Source organism: Acinonyx jubatus, chromosome C1 (assembly GCF_027475565.1).
Source record: "Acinonyx jubatus isolate Ajub_Pintada_27869175 chromosome C1, VMU_Ajub_asm_v1.0, whole genome shotgun sequence".
NCBI lineage: Eukaryota > Metazoa > Chordata > Mammalia > Carnivora > Felidae > Acinonyx > Acinonyx jubatus.
Window position 1 is genome coordinate 33,387,285 of NC_069381.1, and position 18,440 is coordinate 33,405,724.

An 18,440-nucleotide genomic window follows, 5' to 3' on the forward strand; every position below is an offset into this window, starting at 1 on the left:
TGTATCACAAAGGAAATTTTATTGGAGTACAACTAGTTTGACAGTGATTGGTATTTTAACAATCATAATGTATAAACACTGATCCTTGATTTATCTAAACCCATGATACAATTACCTGGAAGGATGAGGAAGGTATACATTAAATCTCCAATTATCATAAAAGGAAGGCAATTTGGGCTCAAAGTCTAAATTATCATCAATAAACAGCAATCTTAATACATAAAAGTAACTTCTCAATCCTTTAGTCCTGAGTTTTTAACCAAGAGGATGTGTTTCTTTGAAAATTTTTTAGTTTATGAAAGAATTTTTTACAAAAAGAAACCAAAAGATGATCCAACTGTATTGTGAAATCCCAAGTCTGCATCCCTTTCTCTTGGTTCCTCATATACAAAGATGCTGCTTAGCGTGTTCTGCTCTTCATTTTCTCTCTTGTTCGTTTTCCAGGTCTCTTCTATGGAACAAGAAAATACTGCATGTGGTCACACAGCAGCTTGATCTGCCCCAGGGAAAGGAAGGGAGCGGGTAGGTGTGGGATGGGAGAGGAGGTGATCCAGCCCCTCATGTGACCCCTTGGCTCACTTACATTTGATCCTTTCTTTCCAGGCCTCTTCAGGCCCTTGCCATGAGCTGTCTTGGCCCGGAAGCTGGATACATCATCGTAGCTCTCACGAGTGTTCCACTTGGAGCCTTTCTTCTTTCCACCAAAACCAAACTTCTGGTTTTTATAGCGTCGCTTAGCATTGGGCCTGGAAAAATGCCGGCTTACAGGTCACCCACAGCACTGCAAATCCTGATAAGTCTTACGGCCTACGACTACCCCTAGTTTCCTGTCTAAGCAAAATCTCTTTAGATACTACTGTTACCCAGAATCTTATCATTGGCCCTACTTTCTTACTCTAAAAATCCCCCAGGCAAGCTCATCTACTTATAGTGTTAACCATTAGAGCAAGAAAACAAAGCAAGAACCAGGAAAGGTTTCACATACATTTTGTGGCTCACCTCTTCTCTCTGAAGAGTTTTCTATTTTAACTAATTTTTGCTAGATCATCCTCAGTTGTTTCTATTCCCTTCAAGGATAGTACATGCAATTAACATTCAAATATAATAAATTTTAAAACTGGTCTTCCTGCAGGAAATCTCAAATTCAACATATCCAAAATCACATGCCATCTCCCTTCCTAGACTGGTTTCACCTCCTGTATATAGGCAATGACTTGGTGGGGCACCTGGTTGGCTCAGTCAGTAAAGCATGCGACCCTTCATCTCTGGGTTATTCGTTCGAGCCCCACGTTGGGTGTGGAGCCTACTTAAAAAAAAAAAAGGCAGTGACTTGAGGCTGGTGGAACTACATCTTTTCAGCCACCAGGCTAGAAACCTGGGAGCCAGCCTTGATTATTCCTTCTTTCACTCTCTACACCCAACACAATTACTGAGTGCTGCTAGTTTAACTTCTTGAATATTTCTTCAATCGGTTTTCTCTTCTCTGCCCCCGTTACCCCTTTTGGGTCATTATCATTGCTCTCTGGACTTTTGTAATAGCCCCCTAATCAATTATCCTGCCCCCCTCAAGTCCATCCTTTATACGAGTACACTTAATTTTTCAAAAACATGAATATGACCTACTCATAATTTTGAGTAAAGCCCTCAATGTCTCCCCAGTGCCTACTGGATAAAACCCAAGTTTCTCAACAAGGCAAACACTGTCTCTGTGACTTGGCCCAGGGCCCCCTCCAGCTACATTTCACCCCTCCTTGCCCCACACCGCACTCCCAGTGGCACCAAATGCTTGCTCTTCCCTCATACACAAACTGCTGTTCTCACCTCTATGCTTTCACTCTCTCGTGTTCTTCCTTCTTGCCAAAACCAGGGTCTCTCCTATTCTCCTGGTTCTTACTCATCCTTCAGACTAAGCTCAGGTGGCACCCTCCTCCAGGGAGCCATCCTCACGCCCTCATCACCAAACCAGGTCAGCTATTTCTAAAATGTGCTTCCACACTACTCCCTCAAATGCCTTGATCATAGCATTCATATATTCTACAGAAATTATCATTTCCCCTAGGCCTGGGGTCCAGGGATGCATAAAGGTGAACTAAGAAGAAAATAATAATCTTTGCCATTAACCCTTTTAATTTGCAAAATGGTATGAGGTGCATACAATTTTCTCATTTTCATAGATGAGGAAACAAATATTCAGAAAGGTCAAGTAAAACTTGCTCAAAGCTGCCCAAAGTGACAGGCTCTGGACCTGAACCTTCGGTCTACGCCGTGAGCAACTTTTACTGAGCATCCACTTAAAATGTCCCAAATCCTTAAATCACCCTACTTTAGTTTTTTTGGTTTTTAGTTAATTAATTTTTTAAAGCAAGCTCTACACCCAATGTGGGGCTTAACTCATGACCCCCAGGTCAAGAGTCTAATGCTCTACTGACTGTGCCAGCCAGGTGCCCCCTAAACCACCCTACTTTAATCTCCCAAGACTGATACGGCTAAAAGGACCCATCACATGGGCCGGTAAGCCCCGGCCACAGGCAGCACTGTGCTCTCTCAACTCGAGGCCACTCCTATGGAACTCGCTGCCATGCCCGTGACTCGCTTGCCCAGCACCCATCACAAAACCAAACAAAAACCCTTCATACCCCTTCTTCATCTGTTGGCCTTTGGCTCCTTCCTTTGTTTTCCGTGCAGCAGCTTTCTGATCCCCCTCAAGGAAATCCAGTTTATCAGAAAAGCCTGGGAGGGAAGAGGTACTTTGATCAGCACTGACACATTCATTTTAAGAAGAGCTTGAGCTTCGAAAGAAGGTTGTTACTTGCTAAATTAACTTTAAGAGATACATCTTGTTCCCCACACTGTCCCCAAACCTTAGGCCCCATGGCTGCAAACCAATCAAGGCTCCAGAGCAGTATGTGTTCAAGTTAGCAGCTACCCCTGCTCCCTATATCCTTAGGACAGAGATATACTGACCTTTCTGATATTTCTTAATGGCGTTCATCATATGTGTTTTCTCTCGCTGCCTCTTCTGAAGAACCTCTGTTTGCACCTGGACATGAACACAGGGCCGTCATACTCACTCCAGACCATCGCTGTAAGCGCCTACATGCTTTCGGTAACAACGATGTGCTAACACCACCACCGCACATTTACGTGTGCCAGAACTACGCTAAGGCTCTAAGCATATTCTTACTTTATCTTCCCAACCACCCAGTGAAGTAGAAATCCCTACCACCCCTGAAACTGAAGCACAGAGAAGTTAAGCAGCTTGCCCAAGTCACACAGTGGGAAAGTATGCAGCTGAATTCACACCCAGGCAGTCTGCACTCTTACCCCATTCCACCATCCTGCCTACAAAATCACAGCAAATCACGTCTAGGTCTATACCCAATTCTCTCCGTTCGTTATATGTGAGCAGATTAAGTGTCAAACCCACTCCGTTATGAGGCATGAAAGTACCAACAGAAACAAACAATCTCCCAAAAAACATAAAAAAGGCTGTAAGGACAAAAGAAGATGCCAATACTCAAAGGCAGGGTTTCTCAATCTCCATACTACTGATAGCTCGAACAGGAATCACTCCGTGTTGGGGGGTGGACAGCCTGCCCAGCGCGCTATGGAATCTTTAGCAGCCTCCCTGCCCTCCGCCCACTAGATGCCAGTAGCACACTCCCCATGGAGATGTGACACTAAAAATGTCTCCAGATATTGCTGGATGTTGCCTGGTAAGCAAAATTATCCCCAGTTGAGAATCGCTGGTATGAGGTTTCTTCAAGTTAGCAACGGTGAGCTAACAGGCCCCAGTGACGTTTTCTTTGGCTCTGACAAATTAGATTCTGTTACACCAAATGCCCACGTCTTTGAGCTGGCCTCGGCCATCGACCACCAGATCAATCCAATAAATACGCAGCTGCCCTTCCGCACAGGACAGGACACTCATCTACTCTTACTCTGCTGAGGATCCGGCAGTGAAGTGACTCCCTATGTGGACAGCAGCTCGGCACCCCGATCACAAGCGTTTATGTCCAAAACGCGGACAAGGTCCGAACACTTCTGCTGACCCTCCTCACACTCCCTTCTTCCCACAACCCTGACTTCAATTCCTGTCATCGTGTTTCCTAAATAACCACGAAATAACAAAGAAAAACCAAAGAGTTTCATGGTATGCCTGCCCTTTTTTAACCTGAGGTTTTTTTCATGGTAGAACTCAGACGTTCATAGTTCAAGCACACGGGTGCCATTTTTCCCTCTCAGTTGGATCACAATAATATGGTTCTTTCAAGGACTTCACATCATCTAGGCCAGTGATTCTCAAAGCAGGATGCATTTCAGAATCATCTGAGAAGCTGGGGCATGACGGGGAAGGGAAGAAAAAACACCCGGATTCCCAGACATTCTGAAGCCCAGAAATCTGTTTTGAAAAACCTCCCCAGGTGATTTTGCTGTGGTCAGGTTGGGACTCCACTGATCTGGACTCCCCTCTTCACTGTACAGATGAGCAAATGGGGCCCAGTGGAATGAATGAATCGCCTACAGTTACCATGCTACCCCTGGTGAGACCCTGGTGTCAAGGGAAGATTGTGCTCGTGGATACGAGCACATACTCCCCACGGTGAGATAATAAACACAAGACAGAGCACACACGGCACGGAAGCAGACCTGACCCAGTCACCCCAGCCTGACAAACACTCGGCCTCATCCCGTGCGCCCACATCTTCCTTCTTACCTTCTTCCCGTATTTCCTAAGCGCTCGCAGTTGCTTAGCCTTTTCAGACTTTTCCATGGCGGCCTGTTTAGCCTGCAGCTTCTGCCGAATCTGAAATACAAAATATTGTCAGCTCATGTTAAGTGAATCTGGGCTGACCACCACGTAGGGTGTGCTGGAGCAGGGAGCACATCTTCCTGGTTCTGCAAACTGGAGCTCAAAGGAATCTTGTAAGTCCTGTTTCATACATGAGGACAAGAGGCCCAGAGGTTGAGCACTTTGTCCAAGATACCAAAAGTATCCATGGTGGACCTGAAAGTGACCTCCCCACTCCCACTGTGCTGTCCCAGTGTGCTGTTTGTTCCGCTATGCAAAACTGCCTGCTTGCCATTCTCCCAGGAGAAACCAACTTTTCCCCAACCCAACTGTCTGCAGACTAAGGTCAAACCAGCATGCAGCCTCAGTCCCCTTCTCCGATACACCACATACACATTAAAAACTCAAGCAGGTACCAGGTACCTCGCCTTTTCCATCAGACACACACATTTCAGTCGAGGGGTAAGCACGTGTCAGTGTGAGTGTACAGAGGGGTGTCCGAGCTCGTCTCTAGATGAGCTTCCCCAAGTACCACTGAAACAAGAGCTCCCTAAAATCCAGCTGGAGACCCAATAGGACTATCGGAATATATCTTGGGATTAAATTTTGACAATTCTCTTCCTCCCAGAGTTAAATGAGGATCAAGTTCTATGTAACCCTAAATTATACTACATCTGAGCTATATGTTAATCCCTCATCTTACAGAAAACTGATGCCCAGAGAAAAATAATTGTTTACAAGTTAGAGCACCGCCCCTTGGCAATGGCTGGACAAGAAGTGTGTCTTCTCTATATGCCATGCCATGACCACGCCAGCTAAGAAATGCAAAAGGCCATCTTGATCTCGGGACCACAGTTCTTATAGTACTTCTCCTCCCCTTAAATGCTTAAACTAGGAAAAAAATCATCCTTCTATTTATCTAACTGGTGGTGACTGGCATGAGTCTGAAGTAGGCAGTCAAGACGATAACTGTCCTCTGACAACCAATTCCCTATTATTGGGCTTAGTTCTTTTTATTTTCTTCTAAAGCTCATTTATTTATTTTGAGAGAGAGGGGAAGAGAATCTCCAAGAGAGGGAGGGAGAGACAGAATCCCAAGCAGTCAACCCAGGGCTTAAACTCAGAACTGTGAGATCATGACCTGAGCCGAAATCAAGAGTCAGACACTTAACCCACTGAACCACCCAGCAACACTGTGGGCTTAGTCTTTTTTAAATTACAGGAGATAAGCCAGCTGACTACACTTAAGTATAAAGCCTTGGCTTTCCAGAGAAAACCTTTGTTTCTTACCTTCTGCATCTGCTGATCAGACTTGGCCATCTCTGCAAAATAGTCAGTGGGCCTCTTGGTAGGGACTTTGAGCTGATGGAGCCGGGGTAATATGGAAAGCACAGCGGCCTGGGCTTGCCGGTAGCTGAGGACGTAGGACAAAATGTGAAATAAGCGAAGGGAGAGAGACCTTCCACTCCCTCACTTGCCTTATCCATCAGGGATGACCTTGGAGTTATCCAGGGGCAGAAAAATGCTCAACATCTGACCTCCACCAGCAAGAACACACACACACACTAATGAAAATGTAATAAAGCTTCATTAACTTGGTATCTAGGAGAGATTTAACTGTATGCTCTTTAAAGAGGAAGGGGAGTTCTGCTAAAAATAAATTAGTTTAAGACAGTGACTACACTAAAAGTACCCCTTAACTTAAAAACTAATACCAACTGGGGCACCTGGGTGGCTCGGTCAGTTGAGCGTCCGACTTCAGCTCAGGTCATGATCTCACACTCTGTGAGTTTGAGCCCTGCGTCGGGCTCTGTGCTCAGGGCCTGGAGCCCGCTTGGGATTCTGCGTCTCCGAGCCCTCTCTCTGCCCCTCCCCTGCTCATGCTCTGTCTCTCTCTGTCTCAAAAATAAATAAAAACATTAAAAAAAAACTAATACCAATCATGAATTCTTATGTAGTCCTTCAAAAAGGTCATGTAAGAACCTTCTGAGGCAAGTTTCTGTTTAACTGAAAACACACAAAAAACTTTAAAACTGAATACCTCAAAATAAAATTTAAAAATAAAATAAATTAGACTTTGGATTATAACCGGTGGACCGAAGGGCTCTTTTCTCAACCAGGAACAATCTTCTAGAGCTTTTTAGTAAAAAAAGAAGCCTTCCTACTCACTCTCAGGCTTATGACAATTTCTGAGGACTGCAGGCTCACTGCTTCTCCCACCTCCCCCCTTTCTCGAACAGGGCCACCCCCCCCCCACCCCCAACCTTCTCCCACACTTGAAAACAAACATACAAACTCATCTCCCGCTGGAAGTCATCTTCCGGATCAAAGGCTTTCTGATCCTTGTTCTGAGGGGTTGACTGAGGTCCACTGATTTCCGGCACGGGACCCAGGGTCACATCAAGCCTTTCAACCCATTCCAGATCCCGCTTGAATTCAGCCAAACACTGCTTCAGGCCACTCTAAGAAATTCATCAGACACTGAGCCTGTATGAAGGACACAGGCCAACGGACAAAGCACTAAATAAACCCCAACATCCGGACCTCCTGACAATGCCCAGGCTGCGTCTTCCCTGGGACAAGAACTCAGTCCGCCAAGCACCACTGTGCCTTGGGAGCATCCCGTGTTCTAGGACCCCCCGACCAGGCGCCCGAGCTCACCACGTCGTTCACAGCTTTCTTCGGCCCCTCTAGCACCACATTGAGGCCTGGCTTCAGGAGCCCTCTGGAAAACGCATCCTGCAACTGCAGGGTACAATCGGCAGTCAGCACCGGGGGAATGAGGACCCTCTCCCGCGCCCAGCCCCGCGAGCCCGGCCGACACCTACCTCCCTGTCGGTGACCAGAGAATCATCAGAATCCGAGTCCGAACCTGACAGCGGGGGGGTGTCCATGTCGCAGCGAGCGTGCACGTCCGCTCTAGTCGAGGGAGCCGGGTGGCCTGAGGCCCGCGCGGCCGGAAAGGGGCGACTCTCGCTGCTGCTGCCTGCCCCCCGCCCCCTGCTCGCACGCCGCGGCCCCACGTGGACCCGAGCCCCACCGACGCCGACTGCCGGGTGCCTCGGCAGAACTTTCCCACCGGGACTTCCGCTTCCGGCCGCATACCCACACTTCCGGTTTGCCGTTGCTATAGGAACCGCTCCGGCGTCCGAAAGAGCCGGGTTGCTCGGGACCCATAAGGGTTCTACTCCTGGATACACGCGTGGTCTGGTGACCCAAAGAGAAGACGCCAAAGGTGTGAGCGCGTAGTTGGGGGTCCTCTGGAGAAGCAAGAAGCCTCGAGGCAGCGAAGGAAAGGGGAGAAACAGCTGCCGCGGCGGAAGGGGGTGTGGGGGCCGCTGGGGGGGGGGGGGCGGAAACGGAGGAAGGCTCCGGGGGCGGGGCCAGGGGCGTGCTCGGGGCGGGGTGGGGCGGGGTGGGGCGGGGCGGGGCGGGGCAGGGCGGGGCAGGGCGGGGCGACGCGCGCCTCCAAGCTCACCGCTGTGCTCCTTGTTCAGCAAACTCTTTGCCCGGTACCATGTCGACCGTGGTGGCTCAGTCGCTGCATGTTTTTGGTCTTCGATCCCACGTAGCCAACAATATCTTTTTCTTCGATGAACAAATCATTATATTTCCTTCAGGAAATCACTGTGTGAAGTACAATGTGGATCAGAAGTGGCAAAAATTCATTCCAGGTAAAAAACCTTTCCATCCCTACGCATGCGTTTGACCGTGCCAAATATAACCCCATAATCCCGACAAGACTATAGAAAGTTAAGTATTTTGGCCAACTTAAATATACGTATAGTTTTATAAAGGTAGAAGGAGTACACGTCCACCTGCATTAACAGAGTAACCACACATACATCGTTAAAATCACATGTAAAATGATGTTAATTTAAAAGTACTTTTTTTCCCCACTGATTTAATGGGAAAAAAATTTATTTTAGAGTCTCTTTTCATGCCTCTGCAATATCATTGTCTTTGTCATCTCCAGGGCCACTTTTTGAGTTGTTTAGCACAGCTTTCCAGAGTTCGGTACCTTCATTACATCACGTTTTGGAACCGTGTATGATGAAGGCCCTGGAGGTTTAATCGCAAATCACAAATAACCGTTTGTATAATGTTACATTTGTGTTTGTTCACACTGGTCCTGTTAATGTTATACCTGATTTCCACAACTCAGTCACTCTTTTTCCAGTCTTTATTGCATTCAAAATGTTTGATCTTGACACATGCCTACAAAATAGTGTTCACTGCATATATCTAATATCTAAAGAACTATAATAAAGCGAAGGTCCATGAACGCACCACGCAGGGTAGGAAATAGAACATTGCCAGCTCCAGTGTTTCTCTCTGATTTCGTTCTCACCACACATACCCACACCCCATCCTGGATATTGTAATTACTCCCTTATTTCTTTATATACTTTTACCATATATATGTGTGGCCTTATAGAAAATAGATCTTTGTTTTTGCTATTTACCAAGTTTCTAAAGTTTAATCATGGTTATACGTATGCCAAGACCTTCTTTTGTTTGACATCATGCTTTTGAGACTCATATGTCTTAATATATATTAACTGAATTGTTTTATTGCTATATGGTGTTCCATCATATGAATGGAATGCCCCAAATATATTTATCCATTCTAGTGTGGATGGACATTTGGGAAACAACAGTTTTTTGCTTTACAAAGCATCCTGCTATAAAGTTTCTTGCATGTATGTACGCTCATCCACTTGTGTGGGTTCTCCAGGGCACATGGCCAGGACTAAAATTACCAGGTAATTTTCCTTATGGAAAGATTTTTGTTTTTTCCTTATGGAAAGAGAAGCCTCGGTGTCACGACTCTCTGTGCAAGAATCCTGCTACAGTATGGGGTGCCTGGGTGGCTCAGTTGGTTAATTGTCCGACTTCGGCTCAGGTCATGATCTCACGGTTCTTGAGTTCAAGTCCCGTGTCAGGCTCTGTGCTGACAGCTCAGAGCCTGGAGCCTGCTTTGGACTCTGTGTCTCCCTCTCTCTCTGCTCCTTCCCTGCTCACACTCTGTCTCTCTCTTTCAAAAATAAATAAAGATTTAAAAAAATATATAATAAAAAAAAAAGAACCAAAAGATAGGAGGAGACTCATGCACGAGGTGAACTTGTTTCAAGGAGGTGGCCGTCATCAACGAGGTGTGCAAAGGCATTTTACAAACTCTGCAATCAGCCAACATATATTAAGCACCCATTTGGTGCCAGTCACTGGTGATTGAATGAGTGGATTGCATGAGTGAATGGATAAAGAAAACCACGGCCTGTGCTCTCTAGAAGCTCTCAGTATTGCCATGGAGACAGGTGTGTTTTCAAAGGAGCAGGACTTGGAAATGACCAGGATAGATGCTATGCCAGCTACATCCCAGGCACGAAAGCACAAAAGGAAAGAGGGAGAAGTTTTCCTTTTCCTCCCCCAGGCAATCTCATCTATGCCCCCAGTTTCAACTTCCCACGGTGACTCTTACCTCACGTCTGCATTTTCAGTCCCAACCTCTCCTCCGAGCCTTAGAATCATATCCAGTTGTCCACTAAATCTCTCTACCTAAATGTCCCACAGTATGCACCTCACACACAATATATCCAGAACTGAATTTGTCATTTCCTTTTCTTCCCTCTCTTCCTTAAGACCCTACCTCACCAGATTGTCAAATGCATGATAAAGCTACAATTACAAAAATAATGTAGTGCTGGTATAAATATCCCCAAAACCCAGTTATATATATGTAGATATGTAAATGAATTGAATATATCATAAAGGTAGCATTAGGAGGAATCTGTGCTGGGACAACTAGTTAGGTATTTGGGAAACAGGAATCAATCTAAGTCCTTACTTCATGCCCCAAGAAGAAGTAAAGACTTTAGTGTAAAAAAAAAAAAAAAAAAAAAAAAAAAGAAATCAGAAAAAACTAAAACCAAATAAACATGAGTAAAAGTAAAATCTTTGGATGGGCTGTTTTCCATAAAAAACAATGGACATACTCTTCGCCATGACCCCTAACTCCCTCGGCCTATGTTCCTTCCCAGCTGTCACCCCTACTCCCAGTCACCAGACGTCAATCATTGCTTGTTTCTCTCCTTCCCCTGCCTCACCCAGGCAGCCACTGGGTCCTACTTGGCATCTCTCTCATCTCCCCATCCCAGCCTTCATACCGCCTGTCACTGCCATCCTGTTTTTGAAATTGTCTGCCCACTGGTTTCCTTCCCTCAAGGTCTGTCTTCCACACAGTTGCCAGAGGGATTTTTCTACAACATGCGTCTGACCCTTCCAAAAATTCCTCTGTGGCTTTTCATTTGCCTCTGTGATAAACTCCAAACTCTCATGCAAGGTCTCCAGCGACCCCAAACCTAGGGTCTTTTCCAAGGCACGGTCACTTCCTGAAGCCCTTCCACAGAGGTCCTGCTGCTGGACAGACTCCCTTCAGCTTGCTGGGAAACACAGCCCAGGGCCCAGGGCATCACTTTCTAGCACTTCTCTGCTGCCTTGTTCACCGTCCCTGCCCTGGGCTTGAATCAGGGTGGACTTTTGCACAAGGCACAGTAGGCACAGAGCCCAGGGCCCATGATACTTTTAGAGACCCAAGAAAATGAGTATAATAATACTAAGTCCAGTCTGGATTATATTCTTTATACTAATGCAGTCGTAAGATATAATTTTTACCAGCTTATTTTTTAAACCACTTTATTAATTTTTACTATTAATGGAAGAAGGGACCCACGAAAATCATAATGTGGGCCTGATTTCTTCTCCCAAATAAAGTTCTTGCCCCTTCATCTTTGCCTCAGCCTTTGCTTTCTAGACCACAACTTTTATTCTCGTGCTTGTTACCTCATGGTTGCGAGATGACTGCTCTATCTCCAGGTACCACTGACACATTCCAGGAAAAGTCGGGGTAGAATGCATCCGTCTCTGGTTTTCGAGAGAACACAAGCTTTATGGTAAAGCCAGTCCAGCAGACTGGCCAGATTCACACAGATGACCTAACTGTGAGACAGCCTGGGGCCCCCAGCAGTTGGTGTCTCAGCCTCGAAAATAGAGGGGCGCTGCCTGCTGGCTGCTCAGGGCATAGAGGCCCGCCCTCTTCCACCCGTCTACACCCACCTGTGGTTTTCCCGGGCGCATGTGCGATGCCCCAGCCACACTGTACCCTTTTTCACATGCACACCTCTGCTCTTCCTGCCACCTGCCCCACCCTGCACTCTATCCCACCTGTCCTCCCTCTGGCATCGTTCCTTGACTTCTCCTCCTACCTCAGCCTCTGCGAGGTACCCGTCCTAGCCATTTTCCTAATACCCCAGATATGGCAGGGCCAAGGGACTGCAGGGATTGACAGTTACCTGTTTCTGTGCCTTTTCTCCCATGTGTCAACCTTGCCACCACTGTGCCCGGTACATGTCGAGTCACGGTGAAAGCATGATCTGCCCTCATTATCCCCCTTTACCTCTGTTCACAGGCTCAGACAAGAGTCAGGGCATGCTGGCCTTGTCCATCAGTCCCAATCGGCGATACCTCGCCATCTCCGAGATCGTGCAAGAAAAACCCGTCATCACCATTTACGAACTGTCATCCATCCCTTGCCGGAAGCGCAAAATCCTTAATAATTTTGACTTCCCCGTTCAGAGATTTATTAGCATGGCTTTTTCTCCAGACTCCAAATACCTGTTGGCTCAGACATCACCTCCGGAGTCAAACCTTGTCTATTGGCTGTGGGAAAAACAGAAAGTAATGGCTATTATTAGAACCGACTCTCAGAACAATGCTGTCTACCAGGTACCTCCCAACATAACAAGTATCGTGCAAGTTTTAAAACTAGTAAGAGCCGTCTTTTATTGAATGCTTTCTGTGTGCCAGGAACACTGCCAGTTTCTTAACATGCATTTTTTTTTGAAAAGTTCTTTTTTTTTTTCAAGTTTATTTATTTGTTTTGAGAGAGAGCATGAGTGGGGAAGGGGCAGAGAGAGAGAGAGAGAGAGAGAGAGAGAATCTCCAAACGGATAATGCAGAGCCTGTTGCGGGGCTCAAAATCATAAACTGCGGGATCATGACGTGAGCCCAAACCAAGAGCTGGATGCTTAACCGACTGAGCCACCCAGGCGCCCCTCTTAATATGCATTTTTAAATTAATCTCTCAACAACCATATATGGTCTGCATAATTATTATCCTTGTTTTATAGATGAAACAACTGAGGCTCCAAGAGGTTGAGTCACCCACCCAAGTATCACACAGGTAGTGAGTGGCAGGGTCAGGAGTCTCAGACTCCCAGTACCCCTCTTCTTTACCCTGGCCCAGAACTGCTTTCACAGGCCCAGCCGATGAATTGATAACTCACTTTGTCTTGCTGGTCCTGTCTTCTTCCTAACAGCATTGCTGGGCAGTGGGTAGATTTCAGGAACGTGACATGAAGTGGTTGATCTTGAGGAACGTGTCAACAAAATCGCAGTTACGTGGGGAACAGAATTTTCCATTGTTGTTTGGGGGCAAAATGAAGAGGACCCATGAGGAGGCTGGTTGACTGCTCAGGCATTGGGTCCCAGGGAGGTTTTACCTTGGTGTGGTCACCCCAGTCTGGGATCTGGTACTCAGCTTTACAAGTTCAGGAACTCAGCTCTGCTCATGTTCAGAGATATTAGCTAGCCAGCGTCTCAGGAACAGACTCCCTTATTCTCACCAGAGGCCAGTGAATAACCCAGCATGTGACTACGAGAACACTCACATTATTTATCTGGTATATTTACTCCCTAGTAATAGAGACATGGGGAGGTGAAATTAGTAATCAGAGGTTGCTTGGTGATCGCAGAATCAGACCAGAGGCAGAGAGAGCCGGAAGATTATTTTGTCTCGGCCTTGGTGAGGCCGAGTCCAGCATCCCTATTCAGAGTAGAGTACACGCATCCTCCCTAACAGATTCAGCTGGATGCCCACTATGAACCCCGCATCGGGAATACAGAGATGCAGGTGTTACAGCCCGTCAGTTGCTCACCATCTAGTAGGGGTGTAAGTTGACTGCCCTTACTGTACCTCCCAGTTGGTAGGAGACTCCCTTTCCCCTGGACCCACCAGATCCTCCTTTTTCTGCGTTTCCAACTGAGTCTTCATGTCACTTTGTTGGCCCAGAGTTTAGCTGTTGTCAAGAACCGCTTATCCTCTTTTTGGCCTTTGTAAAATGATTTTTGTAGGTTTCCTGGTTTAAGATGCATGGGCCCCACAAATACAATGAATCTGTGCTCTTATCAAATGTGCTATCAAAATTTATCATGCCCTAGTGATGTTTAAAGGATACTCTGAGCTACCTGAAACAAGTATTCATTAGTAAAATGAGAAGTAATTCCACCAAGATTAGTTTTATAAGTAGTTTTCTTTTATCCTTTTACATTTTGCAGGTGAGCTTCAATCCCCAGGATAACACTCAGGTCTGTGTCACTGGCAATGGGATGTTTAAGCTTCTCCGCTTTGCCGAGGGCACCCTGAAGCAAACCAATTTTCAGAGGGGAGAACCCCAAAACTATCTAGCCCACACGTGGGTGTCTGAAGACAAGATCATTGTCGGCACGGATACAGGCAAGCTCTTCCTCTTTGAATCTGGAGATCAACGCTGGGAGACAAGTATAATGGTCAAGGAGCCCACCAGCGAGACCAGGAACCTGGAGGTGATCCGGGAATCGGAGAGGTAATGGCGCCCCTCTGGGCTGGTGCTCTTGTGAAAATATGTTCATCATACCAATAGCGTTGTGCCAAAAACGGGATTCGGGATTCTTTAAAAGTCACTCAGAACCCCTCCACCTTCAAGTCAACTCTTTTCATTTTCCCTCTGCCTTTCGCATGTTCATCTATATTCAAGCACAAATTGGACAGTTGTGACCACAGCCTACATACAGTTCTTTTGTTTACATGCATTTTATAAGCCTTTTAGCACGACTAGTCTTCAAAACTCCAGATCTTTTAAAATGTATTTTCTAATGGCTGCCTAATTTATTGATTCAATTACATAAATGGCCACCGAGCTCTTGCCGTGTGCAGGGCACCTTGCTAGATGCTGGGGACACGTGTCCTCAAAGACTTTGCAGTTTGGAAGGAGCCAGCAGACCAACAAAGAAGCTCAGGGAAGTGTTATTGGTGTAAATATGACAAAAGAATATGAGGTAAAGTGGGGGCTCAGGTCAATTTTACCTCTACTTCAGGCAATAATGGTTATCTCTCACACGTATTGAAATATACCGTTGTATCACTAGACTCTGCTTCAAGCACTTTATGTGTATTCTTACTTGAGTCTTACCCCATATAGTACATATTATCATGCCCATTTTATAGGACAGGACACTGAGGCTCAAATAGGTTAAGTGACTCACCCAAGATCATAGCCCTGTCTGCCTGGCTCTGGAACCTGAGCCCTCAACACATGGCATTTTGTAGATTCTTCTTCCTCGGTAACTTTCAGTCTGTCATTTCTCACCATCCCCCACACCCATGACACCTCCTTTTTCTCTCACGATTCTATTAAGAGCTTCCTAGTAAGTCCGTCTGCCCTCCAGTTTGCCATGTTCCTAATCCTGCAGTGAGTCCAGTGCTCTAAGAATAAAACCCAGGGACACCTGGGTGGCTCAGTTGGTTAAGTGTCCAACTCTTGGTTTCGGCTCAGGTCATGATCTCGTGGTTTGTGAGTTCGTGCTTAGGATTCTCTCTCTCCTCCTCTCTGGGCCCGTCCTCAGCTCATGTGCTCTGTCTCTGTCTCTGTCTCTCTCAAAAATAAATAAATAAACTTGAAACAAAATAGAATAAAACCCAGACTCCTGAACCTGGCCCACCCATCTTCTTTCCATCTGGAGCATCAGCTTCTGCCTCTGTCTACCACACACATCTTGCACACTCTTACTTCTGAGTTTGGTCATGTGTGGGTCCACCTACCCCACTCCTCTGGACACACTCACATACCCACATACTCCTGTTTGTTCTTCAGACCAGCTGGGAGTTCTCAGCTTCTGCTCATCTCAGGTGGGTGCACCTCTCCTTAACTGTCCTCAGGAAGTCCTGGTTCCATCCCACCCAGCTGCCACCTAATGGTCCTTAGCACTTGCCCCTAGACTCTAAGCTTCAAGGGACAGGAACTGTGTCAGTCTTACTTACCATTGTTTCATAGGGTTGTTGACACAGTATAATTCCAATAAATATTTGTTATGTGGAAGAAAGGAAGGGAGGGAGGCAAGATTCAAATCTCAGGCCTTCCACTTACTAGTCGTGTGATCCTAGAAAACTCTCTGAACCACTTTTTCCTAAACAAAAGAGGGATAATAATGCTAGCAACAACCACAACAATAATGGTGACCACACAGGGTGGTGAGATGACCAAATAAATGTATAACCTTCCAGTCTTTCTCTGGACTTTGTATAGCAGGCCAAAGGGTGGCGTTTGGGCCTGGGGAACAGAATTGCAATGGGCGATTTCTCCCGCACCCAACGACAGCCCTTCATTCTCACCCCTAGCTGAACTCCTCTCCTTGGGATTGCCTGTAAACTTTACATGCTGTTTTCTTTTTCTAGCCTGATCGAATTTCCGACAATCAGTTCCCCGGTCCCTTCCTATGAGCAGGTCATGAAGGCCAGTAACAACAGCCAGCTGGCCATGCCCCAGGTGTTCGCCATTGCAGCCTATTCAAAGGGATTCGCCTGTGCCGCTGGGCCGGGGAGAGTTCTCCTGTTTGAGAAGATGGAAGAGAAGGATATTTACCGGGAGAGCAGGGAAATCCGGGTAAGGAGGGGAGAACTGGGGTCCTCCTGGCACGTGTCGTCCAGCAGCAGAGCACTGACAGGGAGTTTGGTGGAAGGAGAGGCCTGTAGCGCTGAGTGGAAATGGGGACTCGAGCCATTTGTCCTGAGGGAAGTTTGGGGATGGAGCAGACAGAACAGGGGTTAACATTGGGAGGATCTGGATTTGAATTCTGGCAGAGAACTTTGGCAAGTTATATTTGCACTTTGAAGCTTAGCGTTCCCGTAAAAATGGTGTTAGGATATATATTGATATTTAATGTCAAGCACACACTGTCTGGCACCTTGAAAGCATTCAGTAAATGTTTGTGGAATAAGTGATACAAAGTGCTGTGGAGAGAGATCGTCTGCGGTTGGGGAAGAACCAGGAAGGCTCTCAGCGGCGTGTGGTGGCAATCTTTGAGGAGGGGTCCTAGAGGAGGGGTAACAGTTGACAGGAGGGAACAGGTTAGGAGTTGCACGTGGAAGGAACAGGTGGAACAAAGGCACTGCGGAGGGGGGAGCAGGTGGTTTGTCTGGGAGATACTCTGCTCCCCAGTGGAGACGAGCTGAAATCACTTGAAAGGGAAAGCCAGGAGCTGAGGCTGTTGAAAGATCTCGAATGCCAGCCCGAGGAGCGTGTGTGTAATGCCACAGCCAGCCTGTTTCTGAGCGGAGAAGCAAGAGGCCCTGGACGTGAGGCAGCTACGCGCACTCTGAATGAGCCAGGCTTGACTCTGCCCTTATTGGCTGAGTAACTTGAGATGAGTTGCTGAATCCAGCAAAACCTCTATTTCTTCTCTGAGAAAGTAGCCCCTCGCCCTGCTGGTTATCAGAAGGATGACGCAACACCTGTGTAAATCACGTGTGAAATGCTTGGTGCTCAATAAGTGATAGCCGTTATTATGTTATTATCTCCACGATGAAGAATCAGGCTTTGCTACTGAAGCCAAGAAGTGGTGAGATGTAGTCACCGCAGTGAATAGCAGGGAAAATGGGAAGGGAGAGAGCCTTTGCGGAGGTTAAGCCTATAGAACTTGCCCTGAGTAGATGTGGGTGACCAGAGGTAAGGAGCTCGTAGAGATGCCGCCTTGGCCTTGAGACTGGCTGTCTGGGGAAAGATGCCACAGGTAGGAAAGTTGGGGGTAAGAGCAAAGTGAGTGGAAACCAAGGGCAACTTTTAATTTAAAAAAAAGTTTTGTTAATTTTAATTTTTTTAAAAAAAATTTTAATTTTTAACAATTCTTTGTTCCATTTGTTTATTCATTTAATAAATATGTATTGAGGGTTTACTATGTGCCAGGCTCTGTGCTAGGGGCTGGGGATGCAGGAGGGGAAGCACACACACTACGAGCCTGTCCTTAGAACAAACAGATGTGAACAGATTGTCACATGGGGCTCAACATTGTGAAGAAGATAAAGCCAGGAGACGGACAGGGAGCGAGAGGGGGTTCTATTCTAGAGAGAGTGGCTCAGGGAGGCCTCGCTGAGGAAGTTGATGTTTGACCAGACACTGGAATAAAGCGAATCTGTTGGAAATGTGGTTTTAGACTTTGGGAGTGGGATCAATGTACACACACACACCCACAGTGCTTAGCTTGTGTCTGGCACAGAGTTGATGCTTTATTTTTACTGTTTCAAAGAGTTTATCATTGTGATTATTTTCACTACTGTTGCTTTCACCGAAACCCTCATTTTGGACAAAATCACTGACAAAACAAAAAAAGGAGGACTGAGGACAAACCTTACATTTCCTAATTTAGAGTCTGAGACAGAATGAGAGCCCAGCAGAGGACACTGAGATGTGGTGGTCATTCACTCACCCGTCTAACAAATGGCTGTCTCATACCTGCCACGGGCCAGGGTCCAGGCCTGGTGCCTGAGCTAGAGGCC

At 46.6% G+C, this 18,440-nt stretch overlaps 2 protein-coding genes across 3 annotated transcripts in view; one reads left to right on the top strand and one right to left on the bottom strand.

Moving 5' to 3' along the window:
- EBNA1BP2 (EBNA1 binding protein 2) lies at nt 1-7,899 on the bottom strand. Its single transcript, XM_027059457.2, has 9 exons — nt 7,621-7,899; nt 7,454-7,537; nt 7,085-7,254; nt 6,083-6,206; nt 4,718-4,807; nt 2,965-3,040; nt 2,637-2,730; nt 584-746; nt 1-451 (listed from the first exon to the last, which is right to left on the bottom strand). Exons 1-9 carry the CDS (start codon nt 7,684-7,686, stop codon nt 401-403), a joined length of 918 nt encoding a protein of 305 aa, XP_026915258.1. The 5' UTR covers nt 7,687-7,899; the 3' UTR covers nt 1-400.
- Nucleotides 7,896-18,440, top strand: part of CFAP57 (cilia and flagella associated protein 57) — a 79,163-nt gene continuing 68,618 nt past the window's right edge. The window contains exons 1-5 of one of the 2 annotated variants that reach the window (XM_027059455.2): nt 7,896-8,027; nt 8,290-8,466; nt 12,261-12,619; nt 14,189-14,475; nt 16,344-16,551. In XM_027059455.2, coding sequence (XP_026915256.2) covers nt 8,310-8,466; nt 12,261-12,619; nt 14,189-14,475; nt 16,344-16,551 — 1,011 coding nt within the window. In that variant the 5' untranslated portion in view covers nt 7,896-8,027; nt 8,290-8,309. The remainder of the gene's footprint in view (nt 8,028-8,289; nt 8,467-12,260; nt 12,620-14,188; nt 14,476-16,343; nt 16,552-18,440) is intronic. The other variant, XM_027059456.2, reaches the window with a different exon arrangement.

Coding starts and splice junctions, on each gene's coding strand:
- EBNA1BP2 (XM_027059457.2), bottom strand. CDS start 7,686: ATGGACACCCCCCCGCTGTCAGGTTCGGACTCGGATTCTGATGATTCT. Junction 7,255..7,453: donor AGAAAGCTGTGAACGACGTG/GTGAGCTCGGGC, acceptor TGAATTTCTTAG/AGTGGCCTGAAGCAGTGTTT. Junction 6,207..7,084: donor TTCCAGCGGGAGATGAGTTT/GTATGTTTGTTT, acceptor CTACGTCCTCAG/CTACCGGCAAGCCCAGGCCG.